The following is a 24115-nucleotide window of genomic DNA, read 5'->3' as shown; positions in this document are numbered from 1 at the left end:
AGGGCTGCCCCTGGGGTTCTGAACGCCCCAGTTTTGGGAGAAGCTGCTCCAAGAAATGGGAACCTCAGCTGCCAGGGGAAAATGAAGCCATGGATATATTGAAGTGCAGCCACTGGAGCTTTTCAGAGCAGTTTGGTGGGATTTGGGGGATTTTTTTTTTTTTTTTTTTTAAACAAGAAGAAGCCTGGAATGGGCTGCCCGGGACAGTGGTGGAGTCACTATCCCTGGAAGCGTTCAAAAAGTGCATGGATGTGACATTTGAGGACGTGGCTTAGTGGTGAACATGGTGGTGGTGCTGGACTTGATGATCTTGAGGGTCTTTTCCAGCCTAAACGATTCTGTGATTCTGATTTTTATTCCCCACCACCAATTCTGCCCCTTCTTGCTGGTGAGGGCCAGGGCTGGAAGGGAGCAGCTGGCTGTGGGGAAAGAGAAACTCAGGGCAGGTTTCCTTCCCAAAGAGAGCCGTGTGTGCCAGGCAGAGCCCAGCCAGCCCCTGTCCCCGCCCCTGCTTTCAGGTGGATTTAAAAAAGAAAAGATTGTCGGTTTCAGAATGAATCAAAGGGGATGAAAATAAGCTGTGACAAAAGTTCTCACATCATTTTGAGTGGCATTTCAGTTTCTTTGAGTGCCATTTCGGTTTCTTTGCGTATTGAATTTCTGGGTTTCTTTTTTTAAAAAAAATAAAGGTGTGTTTTTGCCCTGGCACAAGGTGATTTTCAGTCAGGGCTTTCTAGGATGGGTTTGGTTAGTTTAGAAAGGAAGGGAAAGCCTTTTCTGTTGCTTAATGTGCTGTTAAATCACGTAGCTGAGCAGTGCTGCAGAAATCTGTCCCAGAGCTGTCCCCTCCCCTTGACAACCCTTCCAAGGGGCTGCTCAGCCCTCGGTGTCCCCTGTGCCACAGTTTCCCCTCGAGCTGGTTCGTGTGGCAGGTTTGGGCAGGGGCTGTGCTGGGGAGTCTGGCACACACCAGGGTTGGCACAGGGGGTCCCGAGGCCACAGCAGCCCCTGGTGGCAGCCCCCAGCCCGTCCCCTGGCGCGGGGTCACCGCACAGCAGTGGTGGCTTTTGTGGTTACCCAGAAAAACTTATAACCGCGGAAAACGGAACTGGAGCAGAGTCGAAACTTCTGCTGGTGCTGGCAGGCTCTGCAGGAGGGGGCTGGGGGACCCACGGGGTTACGGGAAGGCAGAGGGGCTGGGGGTGTCCCCTGTGCCCTCTGTGCCCTGCACCCTGTGCCCTGTGTCCTGCCCCACTGCCCACAGGGCTGTGACCTTCAAGGACTCGGCTGAACCTCTCCAGTGCTGCCCAGATCTGCTGTGGGATGAATAAAAGTGAAGCTCCTGGACTCGTGGAATGTTTTGGGATGGACAGGACCTTAGTGCCCATCCAGTCCCACCCCCTGCCATGGGCTGGGACACCTTCCACTAGCCCAGGTTGCTCCAAGCCCCGTCCAACCTGGCCTTGGACACTTCCAGGGATGGGGCAGCCACAGCTTCTCTGGGAAACCAGTGCCAGGGCCTCCCCACCCTTACAGCCAACAATTTCTCCCCAATATCCCATCTAACCCTGCCCTCTAGCAGTGGGAAGCCATTCTCCCTGTCCTGCCCCTCCAGGTCCTTGAAAGGCCAGTTGAATGAAAGGCTGCTCTGTTGCCATGAGAGGCCACTCAGACACTGCTGAAGTTTAAGTTTGAATTTTAAATTTGAAGTTTAGGCTGTGCAGGGTTAGGGAGAGGCATGGTGAGGATGTGGGGCCTTGGAGTGGCCAGTTCTCTTCAACCTCTTTCCTGCCCCACAGGTGTATCCATCCAACTCAGGTGATGACTACAGCAGGGATCCAGCTGGATATACTCCCTCAAAACCTCCCAGCACTGTGTATCCTGGAGCCTTTTATATGGCAGGTGAGTTATTCACACCGTGGGGCAGAGCAGGGGCTGCCTGGATTGTCACAGACCACAGGAGGGATTAGATGGAGGAGGCTCAGGACAGGAGTGCATGAGACGAAAAGCAGCCCTGAAATCATAGAATTACGGAATATCCTGAGCTGGAAGGGACCCACAGGGATCATCCAGTCACAACTCCTGGCCCTGCACAGACACCCGACAGTCCCACCTTGTCCCTCAGAGCGTTGTCCAAACGCTCCTGGAGCTCTGGCAGCCTTGGGGCCGTGCCCACTGCCCTGGGGAGCCTGGGCAGTGCCCCAGCACCCTGTGGGGGAAGAACCTTTCCCTGAGATCCATCCCAACCCCCCTGGCACAGCTCCAGCCCTTCCCTGGCTCCTGTCCCTGGTCCCAGAGAGATAGTCCCGATTTGCTCAGCAGGGGATGCTCAGTGTAGACAGGACAGGATGGGGACAGTCACAGCCCCTCAGCCCGGGCTGACCTCCCCCTGGGGGGCTGGGGGCTGCCTGGGGTGTCTGTGCCCTGCCCAGCTCCACTTTTCCTTGCAGATGGACTCCATAACTCGCCAGACCTGTGGAGTTCCCCGGGTGCCATGAGCCAGTCGAGTTACGGTGCCATGCTGGGCAGCTCCTCCTCCCCACTCCCACAGCCCAGTGGCTTCAACAGTTTACACCAGCACGAACGCATGGTAACGTGTCCCCCGGGGCTGGGGCGCCCTGTCACCTCCATGTCACCTCCTTCCATGGCTCTGGGCCGATGCCAAAGCCCAGCAGCTTTCCCAGGGCTCCTCTCACCCATCTCCTCCTCCCTGCCAGAACTACCAGCTGCATTCAGGAGAGGTGAACGGGGGACTCCCCTCCGTGTCCGGCTTTTCCTCGGCCTCCACGCCCTACGGAGTGTCCAGTCACACGCCCCCGATCAGCGGCACAGACAATATGATGGGTACGTCCAGCCCCCGGGGGGACCCCCTTGCCCTGCACAGGCTCACCTGGAAAACCAAAGTCTTGGGCAAACCCGATGCCTGAGGCATCCAAAACCCCTCGTGTGTCACCTGTGCCTGGAGTCGCTTCGTGAGGCACAGCGAGGTTCCTGCTGCTGGATACCTGGAGCAGGGAGACACCTGTGGGGTTTACACCTCCTGTGGTGGATCTGGGAGGGGCCCAGGAGCTCTGACATTATCCCTTGGAGGTGCTGTGGCTTACATGAGTTGCAGGAAGGATTTGCACCTGTGTGAAGCTGTTCACTTAAATCTGGAATGGGAATGTTTGTGCTGCCATTTTAACCCCTGAGTGCTTTAATCTCTGACCCTGCTGAACCTGTTACCAAACCTGTTACTGAAATGAACTTATGCTCCCCAGGAAACGAAGATCCTTACCTGGATTTGTAGAAAAACTCTTATTTTTCTACAAGGAATCAAGTTTGGGATTCATAGAATGGTAGAATCATTAAGGTTGGAAAAGACCTCCAAGATCATCCAGTCCATTGGTTATTTTAGGAGCTTAAAATGCCCCATGGCAATGGGCTGTGCTGCAGCAGAGACATCTGATTGCTGTTGGTGGCACCTCCAACCCAGAGCTTAGAGAGACCTTCGTGCAGCCCCCTGAAAGCTGTTGGGGATTGTGCCCCCGTCCGGGCTGCCCTGAGCCAGACAAACATTTCATTGTCAAGCAAAGCACTAAAAGCAAAAAGTTTCCACCTCAGAGCAGGTGACCCCAGAGAAGGTCTCGTAGGGTGCCAGGTCCTGCTGGGCTCTGGTGCCCTGGCAGTGACATCTGTGTCCCCTCCTGGCAGGTAACAGAGGAACCACAGCCGGGAGCTCTGGAGACGCGCTCGGGAAGGCACTGGCCTCGGTAAGGGTTGGGATCATCCCTGACCTGCTCCTGGTGCTCTTGCTCACTGGACCCCCTCTCCATACAAAACAGGGAATATGGACACAGTGAAAAGTTTGGGTGAATGCAGCCCAAATCCATGGCAGACTCTGAGGGAGAGCTTTCCCCACTCCATGTGCTGCCATCTTGGTCCTGGTGCCTCTTGGCAGATGAGGAAGCTGAGGCCCTGCTTGTTGCAGCCCCATGACCAGCCCAGGACCCCCCAACCTCTGCCAAGACCACCCTGCACAGCCCCCATGGCAGGACCTGCAGGTCCCAGTAGTCCTGGCCCTGCATGTGCTGGTTCGGACTGGAGGGCACTGGTCTCACTGGGTTATCAGAGTCGCCTTTGTCCCCTTCAGTGACCTTTGCACAGTGGCAGAGGGGGGCTGGCAGTGCACCCTGTGACAATTCCATAGGGCTCTCATGTCCTTTCAAGGTGGGACCTGAAGATTGGAGGCTGCACTCAGGGGTGGGGACAGAGAGAGACCCTGGGGTTGATGGGGGGGCTGGGGGGAGCCGGGCTGGGCCTTCACGTTGGGTGTGGGTTTGGGACAGGGGGTCCCCTCAGGGGTCCCAGTGGGTGGTGGGTGCTGCTGGGAGGGGGCAGTGGCTCAGGGTGGGCGCTGCTCACTGCCCTCCCTCTCTCTCCAGATTTACTCCCCTGATCACTCTAGCAATAACTTCTCCTCAAACCCCTCCACACCGGTCGGCTCCCCGCAGGGGCTTGCAGGTGAGTGACAGATGTTGTTCTCTGGGTTGGGTTTGCTTTTGGGAGCTTCCCAGATCAGCCCCAAACCCTCACTACAGAGCCCAGGGGTGGCAGTGACCCTGGGACCTGCTCATGCCATTCCTGATCCTGTCCCTGAGCATCCCATCTCACAGAGGCTGTCCCTGCATTTGTCTCCCATGGGAGAAGCACACTGGGAACTGGGAAGAGGCCAACCAGTTAGAACCCATTTCCAGCACCTGGTGAAAGCCTGTCCCTGCTGCCCTCGGGCAGGACAAGGTCCCGTTGTGCCCAGCAGAGCTGGTGCCCAAGTTCCCCATGCCCGGGGTGCAGCCCCAAGGTCACAGCGTGTCACTGAGACCAGGGACAATTGGAAACCTCTTGAGTCTGAAGGCCTGAGCTCAGCTCCCTGCTGAGCCCACAGTGCCACGAGGTGCCAAGTGGTGGCCCATGCAGTGCCGTGGTGCCACAGTGGCCTGTGCAATGCCATGTGGTGCTGTGATGGCCTGTGTGGTGCCGTGGTGTCCCACGTTGGTGCCGTGCAGTGCCGTGGTGATCCCTGCGGTGCCATGGGGTGCTGAGCGTGGCACGGTGGCCTGTGCTCAGCGTGGTGGCCCCTGCAGTGCCGTGCCACAGCCCAGCTTCCAGCCCCATCTAGTGGCAGCCGGTGCCGGTGCCCAGCTCTCCGTTTGTCCCCAGGCACGTCGCAGTGGCCGCGGGCGAGCGGAGCGGGTGCCTTATCTCCCAGCTACGAAGGGAGCCTCCACACTTTGGTGAGTGGCTGCTCCTTTGCTCTCCCGTCCCCTGGGGCCTGGTGGGGAAGGATTTTTGGCGGAGATCCTCTCCCCTGAATGGCCAGGGCCTGGAATCAGGTGGTTGGTCGAGATGGATGGATGTGTTCCTGGGCCTGGAGCCTCGCTGGCACCTGGACAGCCTGGCACCCTCCCACCATCCATGGCCCTGGCCCATCCTGGGGTCTGGCCCAGTGGGATGGATTTCTCCCTCCCTTCCCTGAGCAACTCTGCTGGTGTGACTGGTGTGACCCCTCGTGCCTTTAGGGGATGGCACTGACTGGGGGTTATTTGTCCCCATCCCTGGTACTTCAGTGCTGGATTGCCACGAGCTGTCCTGCAGTGCAGAGCTGCAGCAGGCTGCTGGCTTAATGGGATTACAATCATGGAATCATGGAATGGTTTGGGTTGGGAGGGACCTTAAAGCCCATATAATTCCCATGGGCAGGGACACCTGCCACCAGACCAGGTTGCTCCAACCTGGCCTTGGACACTTCCAGGGACGGGCAGTTAACAGAGACCTCTCTCTGTCCTGTCCTTCCAGCAAAACAAAATGGAAGACAGGTTGGACGAAGCCATCCACGTGCTGAGGAACCACGCCGTGGGCCAGACCGCTGCCATGCCCAGCAACCACGGGGACATGCACGGGCTCCTGGGCTCAGCACCACCCCACAGTGCTGCCGTGGGCAGCCTGGGCCAGGCCTTCCCTGCCTCGGTCATGGCCCTGGGCAACAGGCACCCGAGCCTGGTAGGTGTGGGGGCATCGTGGCGGCTGGTGGGGACACGCTGGGGACACGTGCTGCGTGTGGGGTGCCCTGGCGTCCAGAGGGATGAGAACAGCTCAGCGTGGCCCAGCGTGGGTCAGGTGTTGACAGTGCTGGGTGGGTGACGTGCATGGAAGTCACCTGCTGTGTTCCCGCAGGGAGGGTTGAATCCCATCTCCTTCCACCCCCTGCCATGGTCAGGGACACCTTCCATTATCCCAGGTTGCTCCAAGCCTTGTCCAACCTGGCTTTGAACAGTTCCAGGGATGGGGCAGCTACAGCTTCTCCGGGCACACCGAGTCCACCCTCAGCACAGACATGGCTCTTGGCACAAGCTCTGTGTGCACTTTGTTCATGCCCCTTCTCAGGGCAGGCAGAAGTGGTGAAAGCTCTTCTTTACCTGCAACATGGATGGAAATCCCTCAAAACAGCTTCAAACCATCCCTGGAGTATGCAGGGAGAAGGAGAGGAGGGATCCAGTGGGTTTAAGAGAGCCAGGTATCACCAGGAATTCCCTGCTCTGAATGGTTTGGGCAGGCACCGTGTCCTACCCTGCGTGTGGGGAGTGCTGGTGTGTGAGGGCTCTTTCTGGCTCCAAGGAATGGGACAGATTCCAGGCTCCCTGAGCATGTGGATGCTGAGGTCCCATGTTGGGTCACCAGGATGCCCCTTGTCCAGAGGCTGGTGACCACAGCAGCACATTTTTGGCAGAACTGGTTGCCTGCTGCAGCAGCACATCTCCAGACTCTAAAACCAGTTGTGAGCCCCTTCCAGGCTTCCTGGACTCTGCTCCTGAGCAAGGAATCAGATGTGATCACACACATGTGTCCTGCCAGCTGCAAACCCAGCATGTGGGCAGCAGGGCTGGCTCTGTCCTGCCAGTCCCTGGCCTGTGTGGCACAGCCTGGGGGCCGTGGGCTCGGAAGGGCTGCCTGGCCCTCACCCTTTCTAGAGCCAAGTTCACATTGCTGGGATGTCCCTCGCTCTGATGGCACTGGGTGGTGGCAGAAACAGTGGTGCTTGATGGAGACAGGACGTGTCCTTCCCAGTGTGCCAGCCTTGCACCCAGGCAGGGAGGGGCTTTTCCATGGCAGGGGGCACAGCTCTGCTGGTGGCTTTGGGCTGGGCCCAGTTCATGTGCAGAGCTGCAGTGTCACTGCCACAGTCCTCAGAGAGCTGGTGCTGGAGCAGGCTGGCTCTTCCCTCCCTCGTGCCTGTGCTCTGGGTGATGGGGCTGTGCAAGGGGAGCACACAGCTGGGCCTTGTCCCAGTCCATGGAGCCCTGGGGGTGTCCTCAGGTGACTGTCCCCCTGCCTGCTGGCTGTGACATGTCCCCCTTGCTCTGCTTGTTGTGCTGTAGGTGGGAGGAGGTCACCCCGAAGACGGCTTGTCCAGCAACCCCAGCTTGCTCCACAACCACGTCACACTTCCATCCCAGCCCAGCTCACTCCCCGACCTCAGCAGGCAGCAGGACACGTACAGCGGTAAGGCAGCTCTGCACGTCGGGGCTCACCTGTGCCAGGGCTCACCTGTGCCAGGGCTCACCTGCCAGGGAGAGAGGGAGTTTGGGTCACCTGTCAGGTCCAGCCCTGTGCAGCAGCAGCCCAGGGGGACATGGATGCTCCTGCAAGGCTGGTGCTTCCTTGCATGATCCACAGGGCAGTTTTGACCTTGAGCCTTTTCCAGAGATTTTATAGAATCCCAGACTGGTTTGGGTTGAAAGGGACCTTAGAGCCCATCCAGTTCCACCCCCTTGCCATGGGCAGGGACACCTTCTACCATCCCAGGTTGCTTCAAACCCCATCCAACCTGGCCCTGGACACTGCCAGGGATGGAGCAGCCACAGCTGCTCTGGCAACCTGTGCCAGGGCCCCACCACCGTCACAACCAAGAATTTCTTCCCAATATCCCATCTAATCCTACTAGGTTTGACCTACATGTCCCTGTCCCTCCTGCTAGCTGTGGGTGCACAGCCCCCCAGGCCCTGCTCTGCTGGAGAGGTTGAGCTCTCATTTTAGAGGGCGTGGGAGGTGGAGGGAGAACAGGGAGCAGCAGCAGGGCAGAGCCAACACGCCTCCATCTTCCCTGCCTGCAGAGCAGCAGTGCAGGATGAGCTTGGGATGCCACAGCAGGAGCAGGGCCTGGGGACCCCCCAGCCTCCTGTGTGGGTCAGGCCCCTCAAGCCCTGCACGTGGCTCTGCTCTCTCAGCAGGTTTGTCCGGGGGGCTGGGCCGGAGCAGCGTCTCCTCGGGAACGAGCGAAATAAAGAGGGAAGAGAAGGAGGACGAAGAGAACACATCAGTGGCAGATAACTCAGAGGAGGAGAAGAAGGAGCTGAAACCCTCTCGGAACAGAACAAGGTGCTCTTTGAACAGGTCTCTCCCTTCGCTTACTCTGTTCCCAGGCTGGGGGTGTTTGGGCTGGGGTGCAGCTTGACCCGTGAGGCTGAGGGTCATCCTGTGGCACAGACCTCCAGCCCCTGCCCACCCCGGGAGCCTGGTGTGGCCTCACACAGCCTGGGCTCCTGCTGCTGCCCCAGGGGAAGGGTCCCTGCCACCCTCCTGCTGGCTCCTGTCCCTGTGGGCCCAGGGCTTCCTCATGCTCCTAAAGCAGAGGGATGCACCTCATCTACAGCAGCTGCACCCGCCTGTGTGGGCCCTCGGGGCTGTGCACAGGAAAAAGCAAGTGCTCAGCCCCAGAAAGGGAAGGTTTGACATCTTCCCTGCCTTGGGGCATCTCTGCTGTCTGCTTTGGGCTCCTGTGTCCTCTGCCACATCCAGCCGAGAAGTGGCAGCGGGTCAGGTTCCAGCTCGCTGGCTGTTCTGCAGCCCCACCACCAGCTCAGAGACCTCACCAGGTGCCCAGCAGGGCAGTGCCAGCCCCACTCCTGCCCTGGAGGCAGAGGGCTGTGTCTTCCCAAATTCCAGCTGGGGATTCCAGTGTCAGCCCTCACCTTCTCGGGGCCACCCTGTGCCCTCCCAGCAACAAGTTTTAGTTGCATCGTGGTTTCTTTCTCTGTTGTGTAAAACCAAACCAAACCAAAACAAAACAAAATGAGGCAGAAGAAGAGCCTTAATTGCTTCTCTCCAAAGTCCCTGCGTGCCCCTGTGCCCGAGTGTGTGGCACAGGCCAGCAGGTCCCATCGGGGCACCGGGGGCCACGCGGGGCTCAGCATCTCGGTGCCTCGCCGTGTGTTTCTTGTCTGTGAGTTGACCAGTGCTGAGAGTGCACGCGAGGAATGTCCCTGTCTCGTTCTTATTTTAAACCATTAGTCAAGATGAGGATGAGGAGGACGATCTTCTTCCCCCAGAGCAAAAAGCCGAGAGAGAGAGAGAAAGGAGGGTCGCCAATAATGCCCGTGAGCGCCTGCGGGTCCGGGACATCAACGAGGCCTTTAAAGAGCTCGGACGCATGTGCCAACTGCACCTAAACAGCGAAAAACCGCAGACCAAACTGCTAATCCTACACCAGGCCGTATCAGTCATACTGAACCTGGAGCAACAAGTTAGAGGTCAGTGAGGGTCCCGGAGTGGTGATATTTTACGTATCTGATCGGCACGGGGCTGTCTGTCTGTCTGTCTCCTGTGACGTGCTGTGGTGCCTCGCACTGTCTCTCTCCCCTGTGGCCTTGGGGACCAACCCAAGGCTGTTGATGTCCTTTTTGTTTTTATTTTTTTTGCCTTTTTTTGCATCCCTCCCTGCTGTTCTCTCCTCCGTTCCCCACTGCCACTGCGTGTGCTGCATGCCCTGCGCCGTCACTCCCCCGCAGCCAGGGCTGCTCCGTGCTTGGCCAGCTTGGAAAAACCCCAGCCAGCAAATCTCCCAGAGGGACCCAAATCTGCCATTGCCAAGGGCTGCTCCGAGCACAGAGCACATCCCTGTCCCACCTCGTGCCCAGCGGGGCTCTGCGCTCCTGTCCCACCTGTGTGGCACCTGGCAAACCCCTGGGATCACCGGAGCTGTGCCAGGGGCAGCGGGATGCCCTGGGCTGAGCAGCCCTCGCTGCCTGCACAGGCTGGTCCCAGACAAAAGCTGGGAGCTCTGCGCGTTCCGAGCTGAGCTGCCGGTGGGTGTGTGTAGGGTCTGCCCCTCCCTGGGGCACCCTCACGTCCTTCCACACGTGTGTGCACCCATCTCCCCAGTGCACCCCTCTGTGCACCCATCTCCCGAGTGCACCCCTCTGTGCACCCGCCCCTGGGTGCTGCATCCCCGTGGGATGGGAAGTGGAGGGCTCGGTGTCCCGCTCCGGAGGACTTTGCTGCTTTGTTCCCGCATCCCACAGTGCATGTTCCCGCTCCAGCCCGGGGTGCCGGGGCAGGATAACCCCCTTTCTCTCTGCAGAGCCTGTCGTAACACGCGTCGGGGGCTGTGCCTGGCTGTGCTCCTCTCTGCTGGCCTTGCTGTGCCTTGATGTTGGAGTCCTTTGTGCCTCTCTTCAGTTTGTAATTTTTTGCCTTTCATAACATGTATATTTTTTCCTGTCTCTTTTTTAATTTCCCCTTCCTTTTGATTTTTTTTTTTCCATTTTATTTCGAGTTTTTATTTTTTGGTTCTGTTCTTTCCGATCTCCTACAGACAGTCCCCAGCCGTGACCTCTCGGTGGTCCCACTCTACCTTGTACTTGCTGCTCACGGATCCCAGGCAGGACCGAGGGGGGCAGGGCTTAGGCAGAGTTGGCACCGTGTTCACTTTGGTCTCCCACGCTTGTCCCTTTTTAAACCCTTCCTGGAGGCAGCCAGGGAAGTGGCTGAGCCTGGTGGGCTGCCCTCAGCAGTGTCAGTGCAGGCAGCCTGTGTCCCCTCTCTGTGGGTTTCCAGGAGAGAATCCCACTCTCACACCCCATGGAAATGGGGCTGTCGGGTCCCTGTGTGCCCAGCCAGGGCTGCCAGGACCCTCCTGCTGCCACAGTAGCTATGGGGCAGGAAGGGAAAGGAGGAGATTGAGGGGAGGTCGGTGACCCCTTGGATCGAGGCACAAGGCAGCCAGAGCTGCCAGAACTCCCTGTGCTGGTGGCAGGGAGGTGGCTCCATCCTGCCCAGGAGTGACATCCAAGCTGTGACATCCCAGGAGAGCCACCAGCCAGGACCCATGGCCACCAGCCTGAGCTGGGAGGAGTGAGCTGGGGTCCTGCTGTGGGGTGGCTCAGTGGCCCCATCCCCCTGCCCATCCTGGGTGTGTGGAGAGACAGTGGCAGTGCCAGCTGGGGCAGTGAGGAGGGGACAAGGACAGGAACGAGGCAGCAAGGAGAGGCTGCAGGCAGGGACAGTGGGCAGCTCTCTGTCCCACACAGGCAAACCATTGCCTGGGGAGCACTTGCTCCCCCTTCCTGCGTCCATACACCGCTCAGAGGCCCTCCAGCCCCCCAGGAAGGCTCTGCTTCTGTGGCCCCTCTTCACTGAAGGCTTATCCCCACATGGCTCCCCTGGAAGGCCACAGTCTGTCCCAGTGCCAGGGCTCACCCAAGGACCCTCCTCAGATAGGTGTCTTCCTGCAGGAAGTTTTGCTCTGGGGGAAAGGTCGTCTGTGAATAAACTGGGGCTTTGGAGGGGTCGGGCTGCGGGCAAGGCCACGGTTCAAGGTGCTGCCAGGATGACTCTGCCTCCCCCCTGTCCCAGCCTGTTTCGGGCATCCATGGAGTGCTGTCGGCAGCAGAGGCTCTCCCAGAGCTTCTGAGTGTGCCTGGAAAAGAAAATCACCCCCTTCTGGTGGGACCCAGTGTCTGCATCTGAGTCTGATCCTCAGCAGCAGTCCAGGCACTTGGCTCCTGCCCCTGGTGCTGCCCCCAGCCCCTAAGAGGGTGCCAGGCCAGGCTGCTCCTGCTGCTGTGGCACCACTGCCAGAAATGCCTTCACTGGGAGCTGCAGGTGGAGTTTTGGAGGGAAATCTTACAAAGAGGGATTTGCTTTCAGCCAAAAAGTCTTTTTTTGGGGTTCAGACCTGATGTTTTTGGCTGAGACCTGCCCCCCAGGCTTGGAGTTTTCAGCTGAAAACAAAAACAGGGAGGCAAAATTTTGCAGAGGAGAGAAGGTGTCGGTGTCGATGCCGCGTCACTGCCCCTGCAGCAGCACCCTCCAGCCCCGTGGGCACCCTCCAGCCCCAAGGGCATCCTCCAGCCCCAAGGGCACCCTCCAGCCCCAAGGGCATCCTCCAGCCCCAAGGGCACCCTCCAGCCCTGTGGGCACCCTCCAGCCCCGTGGGCACCCTCCAGCCCCGTGGGCACCCTCCAGCCCTAAGGGCACTCTCCATCCCCAAGGGCATCCTCCAGCCCTGTGGACACCCTCCAGCCCTGTGGGCACCCAGCCTCATGCTGGCAGCACCTTCACCTGACTTGCAGAGGTGACACAGCCCGGGCCGCTCCTGGAAGGACCCAGAGGAATTGGCTTTGCAAAGTGAGGCTGTTTGGGCCGTTTCCAGTGGACACCAGGAGCACTCCCAGCACGGCAACATATAACCCCCCCTTGGTACCACCTCCTGACTAACCCCTGTGGTGCTGTGAACCCAGCAGTACAGACGAGGCCTTGTCACTGGAGGACAAAGATCTGAGGGACCGGGAGAGGAGAATGGCCAATAACGCCAGGGAGAGGGTGCGTGTGCGGGACATTAACGAGGCCTTTAAGGAACTGGGACGAATGTGTCAGATGCACTTAAAAACGGACAAAGCACAGACCAAACTGATCATCCTACAGCAAGCAGTGCAGGTCATTCTGGGCCTGGAGCAGCAAGTACGAGGTATGGTACCAGCTGGCAGGGGCACTCTGGGGCCTGTCTCTCCCCCCTGTCTCTGCATGTTCGTGCATCTCTGTCCTGACTCCTGCTTTCAGTGCGAGGTGTGTGTTTGCAGTGCCAGCAGCACCCCTGGGGGCTGGCTGAGCTCTCCCTGGCCCCAGCCCAGGATGGATTTGAGGCTTCTCTCTCCCTCTCCCCTCCTGCCTAATGGAAATTTGGCACCTGAATCCCATTAAGCAGCTTTGAAAAACTCAGTCCTCAACTCTTGAGAGCTGGTTGAGGCATGTGGGGGTTCCTGAAACAGGCACATGGGGAGGCCCTGGCACAGATTCCCCAGAGCAGCTGTGGCTGCCCCATCCCTGGAAGTGTCCAAGGCCAGGTTGGACAGGGCTTGGAGCAACCTGGGCTAGTGGAAGGTGTCCCTGCCCATGGCACTGGATGATCTTTAAGGTCCCTTCCAACCCAAACCATTCTGGGATTCTATGTTTAAATTGGCATGGGGGTCCAGCCAGACCTGGCGTTCTGCTCGAACAGGGGTCCAGCCAAATTCCTGCAGGCACAGCAGGGAGCAGCTGCACGGGGCTTGTCCCCCCACGTGGTGCCGTGGGGCTGCTCTGGGACTCTGTCCTCACTCTCCCTCCTGGGTGCTGCTGCTGCCCTGTGTGATGCTGTTGCCCACACTGAGGCTGCTCCCCCTCCCTGTTCCTGGCACAGAGCGCAACCTGAACCCTAAAGCAGCCTGCTTGAAGCGTCGGGAAGAGGAGAAAGTGTCTGGAGTGGTAGGAGACCCCCAGATGACACTTTCAGCTTCACATCCTGGTCTAGGAGACGGTCACAACCCTGTTGGACACATGTAAAGGTACCATTTTTCCCCTGTGATGCCACACCCCGACCCCGTGCCAACACACATTGCTCTGCTCTGCCTGCTCAGCCCCATTCCCTCAGCACCAGCCAAGGTCCTGCTTCATTTCCCTGAAATCAGTGACTTGCACGTGTCCAAGGCGCTGGCACAGGTTGCCCAGAAAGGCTGGGGACACTCCATCCCTGAAAGTGTTCAAGGCCAGGTTGGATGGGACATGGAGCAACCTGGTCTAGTGGAAGGTGTCCCTGTCCATGGCAGGGGATTTTAAGGAGATGAGGTTTAAAGTCCCTTCCAACCCAAACCATTCCATGATTCTCTGTGCATGTCATGTGCCCTGTGGACACCCAAAGCCTCTGGCCCACAGGAGGGGTTGCAGCCCCATGGCTGGGATGGGGGGTTTCTGTGCTCTCCCCACCCTGAGTGAGCTCATCTCTGCTCTGCATCTCCAAGACCTGCCCCAGTTGGCCACTGGAAACCAGCAACTCCTTTTCCTTGTGGCTCCACGGGAGGGAATGGGCAGGTCCCAGAAATGCCAGGACAGTCAGGGAAGGTGAAAATCCTTCACTGGAACTGTAGCAGGCACAAGTTCTGAGGGTCTGTCTCCATTTTTAGGGGGACCCTGTGCTTGGCCAGGAGCAGCCGAGCCTGTTTATCCCAGTGGTGCAGAGATGATGGGAGGGGTTGAGCAGATCCAGGAGTGGTGGGTCAGCTGATCCCACCAGGGGTGCATGGAGGGGCCACAGTCCCTTGGTGTCCCCTGTCCCAGTGGGTGCCTGAGGGTGGCCTGACCCAAACAAAGGCAAAGCTCATGTCCCAGCTCTGCTGCAGCCCCGTGGGCTGACTCCTGCAGGAACAGGCTGCAGCAGGAGCCTCAGGGCCCCCATGCAAGGAGCACAGGTTTATTCTCATTTGGATTTCCATCACTTCAGACTCTTTTTTTTTTATTTTATTTTAGTTGTAGGTCTCCCTGTTCCTCTGGATACAGAGATCTGTAGGAAGAAAGCCCTCGGTGTGACCTGCAACCTTCTTGAACCATGAACTGTAGTACTGCTCATACTGACACACGCAGACGGATCCTGGTGTGACGTAAGGGGTGGAAAAAAACACTTTTTGTCAAAAACAGAACGAAAACAAAAAAATTGCCTTAAGTATAAAGTGCAGAACAGTCAATACATATCACTCAGTTAGGAGGGGGTGGCGTGTTCTCTTGGCTTGTTCACAAGCAGCCAGCAGCAAAATTGTGCCTAAGCTTGATATTTCTTTTTTAAAAAAAAAGAACATTAGTTATGAGATTTTTTATGTAGAACAAATAGCAATGCCTTTTGGTTTTTTTTAGCTTCTTTTGCATATGTTTTGTAAGCGACGAAAGAATTTTTTTTTGTATAAAAACATGTCTTGTACCCTCCGCTTTTCTGCTGCTGTTTCTATAGTTAACGTTGCATCTTTAGGATCAACCAGAATATTAAAATTGTATTAAGAGAGACTGGATATAAAGAGAGGAATTCTCAGATTCGGCTCGGAAAGCCACTAAAAGCGAATGTAGCCACAGCAAGGGGATGTTCTTCCTTGCCTGGCTTGTACCTTCCATGATAAAAAAACAAACAAACTCATGTGCTGAATTCACCATCTCTTTGCTTCGGCCACTTCTGATTTGGGAAAAGGAAGTTAAGCAGCAAAGCAAGTGGCAGGAGTGCCCCTGCTCCTCCCGGGAGGCGACCGAGGTGCTCTGCAAGGTTTGCTTTATTCCCGGAGATCTGCTGTGGGAGAGGAGGTGCCCCACGGCTGTCCCGGAGCTGCTGGGAGGGAGCAGGGATGGAAGAGATCCGAGGGACTGGGGCACTTCCAGGCAAAGCGGAGCAGGAACACGGATGCGTGAGGAAAGCCCGAGGTGGAGGGAAGCGCCCGTTCCCCACACGCCAGAGCTGTTGGAGGCACTTCCAGGAGCAGCGCTGAACAAAGACCAAGTGAACAAAGCTGGAGCACTGGGAAGAGGTGGAGGCAGCAGCGGGATATGGGGCCAGACAGCCCCGTGTCTGGGGCAGGAAGGGAGCAGTGACCTGGCGTGTGGGCTCACTCCAGCCCTGGGCAAGCCACGACCAGCAGTAGGATCCCTTCTCCCTGCACTGGAGTCACCACCGTTGGAAGTGGAAAACGCTGCAGGCTCGGGGAGAGGGGCTTCACACTTGGCTGTCACCTCCTGTCACATCTCCAGAGCATCCTTGGAGGCAAACTGAGCTCGGCATGAGCTTCCCGTGGGGATGTGAGTGGTAACTTCACCTGTCTGTGGGCTCCTCTCTCCGTGCTGGGAAGGAGGGAAGCGGGAGCACCCGCCCTGCACGACATGCTCCAGCAGCCAAGCTGGACCAGCCATCCCTCACTCCCAAGGATTCCCAGTGTTGCTCCAGAGTGCTCAGCAGGAGGAAGATCCCTGGCAGCCCCACTGGGTGCCCCGGAGGTGTGGAGCAAACGAAGAGGTGCCGGGCAGTGCTGAGCTGCAGCAGCCGTTCTGGAGATGGCCATGGAAAAACATCCACCGGGAATTTACTCTTGTTTCTTCCCTCTCCTTCCCCTTCTGAAACAGTTTGTGCCTGGTTCTTCCCAGCTCTGCAGGTGGATGGGGCAGTTCCCCAGGGAGTGTGACATCTGGAATGCTCTTGGACTGGGGCCACAGCTGCCCAGATGTGCCTGGCAGAGCCCAGTCAGACAGGACAGTGCATGGGACACGGGTGCTGGCTGGGGGGGGGGACATGGGGACGATGAGGATGGTTGGACCCCCCCTCTCCCCCACAGAGTCCATCTCTCCCCTCTGCTGCTCCAGCCTTTGCTCCTGGGGAAGCTGTGCTGCTTTGGGAAAGGGAAGGGCTGGCAAACAGGATTGGGTCCTGGGCTTTGGCATAACCTCCTGGTGCTCCTCTGTGCTCGTGGCTGCACTTCGTGCTCTGGCAAGCCCTGCTGGAAGTGCTTATCTCCCTCCTCACCTGGGCACTGTGCCCTCAGCTCCTGCATCTCTGAGAGGAGCCAGTCCAAGTGCCAGGGCAGCACTGGGACTGTCCCTGCTGCCCCTGGCACTGCCTTGGGGCTCCACAGCATCCAACCTTAGCTCTGAAGCTTTTGGGTGCTCCTGGCTTTCCCCAGCTTGCTGCTCCCACCACTCCTTCTGTGTGGGGAGACCTGAGACCACAGCAGCCCCCAGCTGTGTCCCCAGGAAGGCCAGGAAAAGTCAGCAGTTCCAGCAGCCCAGGCTCTTCTTGCCTGTGTCAACAGACACATTTCAGCCTAATTAGCTTGCCAGGTTTATGACACTTCACTCCTTTGGGTTCTTCTGGCTGCTGAAGCATGGGGCAGTGAGATGGATCAGGTTTCCCTCCATGTGTGACAGTCCTTGACTCCCATTCATGCTCTGGGGTACAAATCTGGAGGCTCAGCAGCTGCTTTTTGCAGCTATGAGAGGTGGCTTCACCCCATGAGAATTCCTGCTCCATGGGTGGGACAGTGATGGGGCTGCAGGGCTTTCACTGCTCAGGGTTTTCAGCTGGCTCAGTGCCCCTGCCCCAGGACTGGGAGGGATGGAGCAGTGTCCCAGATCTGGCAAGCCTGAAACCCTACAAAAAAATTTAAAGTGCTTCCCAAACCCTTTGATTTTGCCACAAGAATTGAAGGTGGCAGTCACACCTGGACTTAAAGAGACTAGTCAGGAAAAATCCAGGAACTCAACAAAATTAGAAATTTGAGAAGATTTATGAGTTGTTCAAAATTTTTCTGAACTTCTTCATCCCCTCCAAGTCCTGCAAGCCAGGGGGGATTCCTGATGAGCCAGAGCCCTTCCCACCATCCCCAAACTCCCAGGCATTGTGACAGAGATGGGGCTTTTCAGCTGCATTTCAGTGGTTGAGATGCTGTTTTCTTGACAGCAAATCCAGGCAATTTCCTTCCTTGGCAAGGCCTGGATGAAGATCCTTGAGCATAAACCCTCAGAGCCAGGGTTTGGAGGAGATCTTGGTTCCTCCAGCTCAAAAGCACAATGTGGGGGTGGCACAGCTTTGTGTGCCAGCCCAGTGTGGCCTCGGTGCCATCTCTGCTTTCCAGGTGCTCACGGAGCAGTTGGGAGGTGCAGCAAGGAAAAATTCCTTTGGTTTCCCAGTGTGTTTGGTTCAGTGTGAATGTGGTGCCTGTAACCTTCCAGGGAAAGTGGCTTTTCTAAAAACGAGCACTATCAGGTGCAGTCCCCAAAATACCACCCTGAAATGTCGCCCTGTAGCAATGAAACTCTTTTCTTTAGGTGTCATGGTCACTGAGAGACAGGTCAGGGCTGTGCTGGCATTCCACTTGGGATCTTACAGATCCCCAAACCTGCTTCTCTGCCTGCCTGCATGTCCCCCACACCCGTGGTGCTGCCAAGAGAGGTGTTCCAGGTGGGTGACAGACTGTAGGGTGCCATTTATTCAGTTTTCTGCTTCCTCTCTCAGCCTTGCTTGCATAAGTGCTCCTGGGCCATGTGCCCCTCCTCGTCAGGGGCCACAGAGCCCCCCCAAAGCTTCCATCATCAGACAGGGAATCAAGGGGCTGCCTTCCCCTCTGTGCAGCTTCTAGTTTCTCTTTTCTCAGGCTGCATCCCAGTCAAGCAGCAGAACTGGATTCCCATCTGCCTTGGGACACTCCTTGTGTGGCAGGGACAGTCCTGGAGTGCAGTCCTGGGGTCCCCAGCCCCAGGGGTCTGCTCTGTTCCTCCCCCCCCCAGCCAGCCCCCTGCCTCCCTACATGAGCTGTTCATGCCATGGTGCTGAGGAGTGTCTGGAATCCAGTTTATTAACAGGAAGATTGCAGATTTTTGTTCTTTCTCCCTTTCCCCTGCTTTCACCCCAGAGCAAAGCAGCTGCAGCCTCCCCGAGCCTTCACCTCCCTGGGCTCGTGCTGGGGCAGTGGTGTCAGCCTGCCTGCTCCTGCTGCTGCTGCTGCTGCTCCTGCTCACAGCCCAGGGAGCAGAATTCCAGCTGTTTGCAGCCACCTCCCTGCCAGGACCCCCCAGTCAGACCAACTCAGAGCAACTGCAGTTCCAGGGTCAGTGCAGAACCTGCCCTCGAAGGTCCTTTGTGTCCCCCCAGTGTTCCCACTGAAGGCAGCAGAGCCTTTGGGCCCTAGGCCCTCACAGAGTGATTCCTCACATCCTCCCCTCAGCAGGTTGGGGGGGCTTGAGAAACAAGAGGCTTTGGAACCCCCAAGCCCTGCACCCTCTGAGTTTTGCTGCCCTTCCTGCAGGGCTGGCTAACCCAGAGCAAGCTGTGGCCACTGGACTCCCCCATTCCTGCCCAACACCAGCAATAGCAAGGCCTGTTTTCTGTCCCCCAAGCTTGCACAAGGTCTTTGCCCTGTTAAATCCTATGCAACCCCCTCTCCTCTCACCAGAACTCTCCAGATCCCAGCCCAGCCCATTCTCTCTGCTCTTCTCCCATGACTGCTGAATTCTCCCCTCCCTGCTGCTCTCAGAGTCCAGCTTCATTTCCAGCAGCTCCAAAAGCATTCCAAGTCTGTGCCCTGGAGCTGGGAGGGGGCAGATGAGGGCTGAGACCGCAGGAACACCCCTTCCAAGTCATTCTGTGGGAGCTGAGCACTGAATTGGAGGGGGCAAGGCCTGGTGCTGGGGCCCCTCCACACCCCCTTCACCCTCCCGTGCCTTCTGCTCACTGCCATCCTTCATCCCCCGTGCCCTGAAGGGAGAAGTTGAGTCCCACCGTGGTGCTGCCCAGACTGTTCTCTTAGCACCTGAGCCTCAGGCTTGGCTTGGCCGCTCTCCCTTCAGCCCCCCAAGCCTGAAGGAGTGTTTTCCTGCCTCCCCTGCTCCTCAGTCTCTCCAGCCAGCACCTCTGAGCTGTTTCCCTTGGCAGTGGGGCATCAGCTGGGGTGGAGGCAGGAGGATTCGGGAGGTCAGTCCCATGGCAGGGCTGCCTCTCCCTGCCTTTGGGGCAGGTGGGGGGGGAGGATCTGGTGCTCTGTACTTGGATTTTCAAGGCAATTCAGCCCTTCCTGGGAGCCAGCACTGCCATGCCTTGGCCTGCAGGACTCCCACAGGAGGGTGGGCTCTGGTTAGAAGGGTGGTGCAGGCTCCAGGTGTTCTGCCAAACCTTTTGTGCCCATCCTGCAGCCCAGCCCAGGACAGGAGGCAGTCCTGCTGTGGCTCTCCATGCTGGTATTACTGTTCCCCTGCTTTGGTCCATCTCCTTCTCCTCGGGGCTCTCAGTTCCCACCCTGGCCCAGCCAAGCACCTGCCATGAAGGCAAAAAGTTTTGACACTCACCCTGGTACATCTCTGCTCAGCTGTGGCACCAGCACAGGAGAGCAAAGGGGTTTTTTTGCTTCCAAACGGGGTGTTCTGGTACCAAGAGCATCCCCATGCCCTGCACCCCTGGGCTGTGCTTAGGGGAGCCGTGTTGCTCCTCAAGGCAGCAAGCTGGCACACCACAGGTCCCCCTTCCCAGTGCCATCCATGTCTTCCCAAATCACTTGAACCCACCAGCTGTGGAGCAAACCTTGTAACCTTGTGGGGCCTTTTGGGCAGGGAAGGAGCCGTGGGAAGCCTTGCACCAGCCGTGGTTACTGTGCCAGGAGAGGGGAGAGGGGAAAGAGGCACCTGGAGAGGCAGGACAGGGACAATCCCAACCCCCTGCTGGGGAATCGGGTGTGGAGGGTTCCAGCTCTTGGGAATGACCTGTTGGGTGTGGAGGGCTCCAGCTCCCTGGGGAAACAAAGCATTCCTGGGATGCTCTTTCTCTATATTTTTGTAGGATGGGGGGTGGGAGAGCAGATGGGAGATGCCTGCGGAAGTTGTTTATTTTTAACCCTGGTTGGTTTTGGTTTTTGGCCTTTAAAAAAAAAAAAAAATGGTCCTTGCTTTTGATGTTTATGCTGCCTACCTGTAAATCCAGATGTACTTAAGTGGCTGAAATCCTTGTTCTTAAATCAGATACACATTATAGTTTTGAACTATATATATAGTAAATATATATATATATATGCCTAACCCAGCAAAAAAAAATAAAAAAATAAAGTATTTGGGGGTGGGAAATGCGTTGCTCTTTGAAATGAATCACAATTGGGGGATGAAATTGTGTTTCTGAGTGCCTCAAGATATGAATTGTTTTCATTTTTTTAAATAATTTTATACAAGTGTCAAAACAGCTGGCTGGATTATTTGGAATTTTTAAATAATCCTAACTTTTTTAAAGTAGATTTTGAGAACTGTCCTGTATATAACAGTAATGTAGCAATAAATGTGACATTTTATAACAATATTACTTTTTTTTCCCCATGTCTGTCTTTCAGATGTTGTATTCCTAGGAATGAAAAGTTGGAATAAAGGTTTTACCTCGTATTAAAAAAACAAACAAACAAACAAACAAACAAAAATAGAAAGAAAACACCAGACAGGTTTTCAGACATTTGCTCTGGGCACAGGTCCTGCCCCCCTGCATCAGCTCTGGCACGGCTGGAATGGTTTGGGTTAGAAGAGACCTTAAAGTCCATCTTGTTCCAGCCCCCTGCCATGGGCAGGGACAGCTTCCACTAGACACATGCACTGGGAATGTGGCCTCTGGGGAGGGTTTCCAGCACTTTCCATCACTGTGGGATCTGGGCACCATTCCCAGCACCGTAGAAAGGCTTTGGAGGTGCTGGGCCCTCCCTGGTGCAGCACAGCCTGTCCTGTGGCTCTGCTGTGCTCAGTGGGCTCAGCCCTGTCCTTGGAGAGAGAGAACTCAGTGAAAGTGGGTACCCACAGGGTGCACTTTGGAAATGGGGTCAAATGCCCCCAGTCCCTCCCAGGAGTTCAGCACAGACTGGTGGTGGTGATTCAGGGAATCACAGAATCATTCAGTCCTTTTAAATCATCAAGTCCAACCTTCAACCCAGCACCACGTTCACCACTAACCCAGGCCCCCAAGTGCCACATCCACACGTTGTTTGGGCACTTTGAGGGGTGGTGACTCCACCACTGCCCTGGGCTTTGACAACCCTTTCCATGAAGAATTTTTTCATAATATCCAACCTAAACCTCTGTACAACTTGAGGCTGTTCCCTCTCGTCCTGTCACTTGTTACCTGGGAGCAGAGCCTGACCCCCACCTGGCTCAACTCTCCTGTCAGGGAGCTGGAGAGAGCAACAGTAGTTGCACAGAATGTGGCAGAAGGTTTAACAGGGTTCAAACCCTGCAAGAATGGGATGCATCCAGTGCTGGGAGATGGCCCAGCCTCACAGGTTCTCACTCTCCCACCCCCGTCCGAGGGGTGAGGCCGAATCGTGGGGTCTCTGTCACTCTGTGCCAAGGGCCCAGCCCCAGCCCCTCACACCTTCACTGTGCTGCCCTGCCCAGATGGGCTCTACCCACCCTCCTCCTCCAGCTCCTCCGGGCAGCTCCCTGAGGTGTTGCCTCCCCCACTCAGCAGGAATTTCCCCAGCCTCTCATGGCTTGCACCCTTGTGGGTTCAGTGGCTGGGGGAGCCCTCCACTGCCAGCTTGACTTTGGGAGAAACAGAGATGGGGCAGCTGCACCCAGGAGCACTGAGCCCTGCAGACCCTCTCTGAGACCCCCTGTTCCAGTGGTGCTGCCTGGAAGCAGGGTGGGAAGGAAGATGAGAGCTGCTGGAATTGCTGCTGGACACGGGACACCATTCCTGTGGGTTTGCACAGGGAAGCCCAGGAAGCATCTGCAGCCCTGAGGCTTTGGCAGTGCATCCACAGGCCTCAGGCAGACAAGCACTCCAAGCTCTAGCATCCTTCAGGATTTTCATAGAATCCCAAAATGGTTTGAGTTGGAAGGAACCTTAAAATTGATCTCATTCCACCCCCTGCCATGGGCAGGGACACCTTCCACTAGACCAGGTTGCTCCAAGGCCTGTCCAACCTGGCCTTGGACACATCCAGGGATGGGACAGCCTTTTCCAGGGTTCTTCCTGCAGGTTCACAAGAGGCTGAGCAGGCTCAGAGCAGAGCCCGGGGAACATTATGGAATTGATGGTGACTTTAGGACTCTCTGCTGAAAAATCTGGCTGGTAAGTCCCTCTCCTGTCGGAAAAGGCTGAGCAGCCGTGACAGGAGGGTTTGTGGAGGCACTGACAGGCACTGGAGAAACCTCTCTGGGAAGGGGCCACTACCCTTCAGCACAAAGGGTGAGAAGCAGTCCCAGCTCACTGTGGGGACAGTGCCACCCCTCAGGGTTTGTGTCCCCTCTCTGGTGTGGGGACAGCCCGTCACCTCAGGGCTGTGGGGACAGCCCATTCCCCCTTCAGCATGGGGACATCCTGTTGTTATGACCCGCCCCAGAAGGCGAGGGTGACCCAGGCTCTTGCTGATAGATCCCTTGGGGTGGATTAGAGTGAAATGACACTGAATGATCAGTGTTTGTAAAGATATATATGTGTGGTTTATTTTAGAACAATTTTGTTTCAAAGAAAAACGGGTATGTAGCCATTTTGGTTGTTATAATCTATAGTAATACAGCAATATTAAAGCATAAAAATAAGACTTAAGAAAATGTATAAAGGAGAAAAAGAGAAAGAAAGGATGAGAAAGTGATGGTCTTGATCCGTTGAGGGTGGGAGAAGCCCACAAAACTCAAAGATTTCATAAGTTATACAAGTTCCCACTCAGGCTCGGGTGGGAACACCTTGTACCTCTCCTGGGGCAGGGACTTTTAAAATGGATGATGTAATACTGGATCATGGGACATTTCATGAGCCTTTGACACCTTCTAAGATATTACAGCTGCCTATTATGTCAGAATCAATCATGACCCTTTACGGTCCATCATCCGAGATGAACAGCTCAAGGTAGGTGTGAATGTCTTTGACTCTCCCTGGAGGGGTTTCCACAGCAGAGTCATCAGGTAAGGGAGGACACTGGTATGATAAGAAGGACTACCCCACTTTAGAGGGGGATTTACCTCTAATTAGCCTCTTCCCATATCAGGAAATCCAGTTTGTAGCTACCCCTTCTGCACCTGGGGTAGCTGGACAATAGCACCCCCTTATCATACCTCAAGGTCCTTTTGCAGTTCAAATTAGGAGGCATATTCAGGGAAGGGGGGCTTTGCTGGGTGAGCAGCTGTTTCTTTGCAGTGTTCCACAGTGGACAAAAGTCTTTTTGTGATCTTAACAATATTTCAGCCATTAACCATTTCAGTCTCTGTCACCTGTCCCCTCGGGGCTCATGTCCCCTCTCCAGCGTTAGGACAGCCTGTCCCCTCAGGGCTGGTGTCCCCTCTCCAGCATGGGGGACAGCCCATCATCCCCTCAAGGCTGGTGTCAGGACTTGTGTTCCTGCTCGTGTCCCCTCTCCAGTGTGGGGAAAGCCCATCTCCTCAAGGGTTCATGTCCCTTAAGGGATCATGTCCCCTCTCCAGCATGGGGAGAGCCCAACCCCTCAAGGCTCATGTCTCCTCAGGGTTTGTGTCCCCACTCCAGTGTGGGGACAGCCCAACCCCT

At 56.6% G+C, this 24115-nt stretch overlaps 1 protein-coding gene across 15 annotated transcripts in view; it reads left to right on the top strand.

Moving 5' to 3' along the window:
* The window catches only part of TCF3 (transcription factor 3), a 76427-nt gene extending 61296 nt beyond the window's left edge, over positions 1-15131 (top strand). For 2 of the 15 annotated variants that reach the window (XM_027668372.1, XM_027668384.1), the window contains 12 exons: positions 1800-1902; positions 2451-2590; positions 2718-2844; positions 3694-3752; positions 4425-4503; positions 5200-5273; positions 5836-6039; positions 7416-7539; positions 8265-8430; positions 9328-9566; positions 13496-13640; positions 14599-15131. In XM_027668372.1, coding sequence (XP_027524173.1) covers positions 1800-1902; positions 2451-2590; positions 2718-2844; positions 3694-3752; positions 4425-4503; positions 5200-5273; positions 5836-6039; positions 7416-7539; positions 8265-8430; positions 9328-9566; positions 13496-13638 — 1458 coding nt within the window. In that variant the 3' untranslated portion in view covers positions 13639-13640; positions 14599-15131. Of the gene's footprint in view, positions 1-1799; positions 1903-2450; positions 2591-2717; positions 2845-3693; positions 3753-4424; positions 4504-5199; positions 5274-5835; positions 6040-7415; positions 7540-8264; positions 8431-9327; positions 9567-12557; positions 12785-13495; positions 13641-14598 lie in introns of those variants that run through there. The other 13 variants (XR_003531796.1, XM_027668383.1, XM_027668381.1 and 10 more) reach the window with 13 other exon arrangements.
* The last annotated feature ends 8984 nt before the right edge of the window (positions 15132-24115 follow it).

Source organism: Corapipo altera, unplaced genomic scaffold, assembly GCF_003945725.1.
Source record: "Corapipo altera isolate COAL_440 unplaced genomic scaffold, ASM394572v1 231, whole genome shotgun sequence".
NCBI classification, from domain to species: domain Eukaryota; kingdom Metazoa; phylum Chordata; class Aves; order Passeriformes; family Pipridae; genus Corapipo; species Corapipo altera.
The sequence above is the reverse complement of the archived record's forward strand: the minus strand, read 5'-3'. Positions and strand labels throughout refer to the sequence as shown.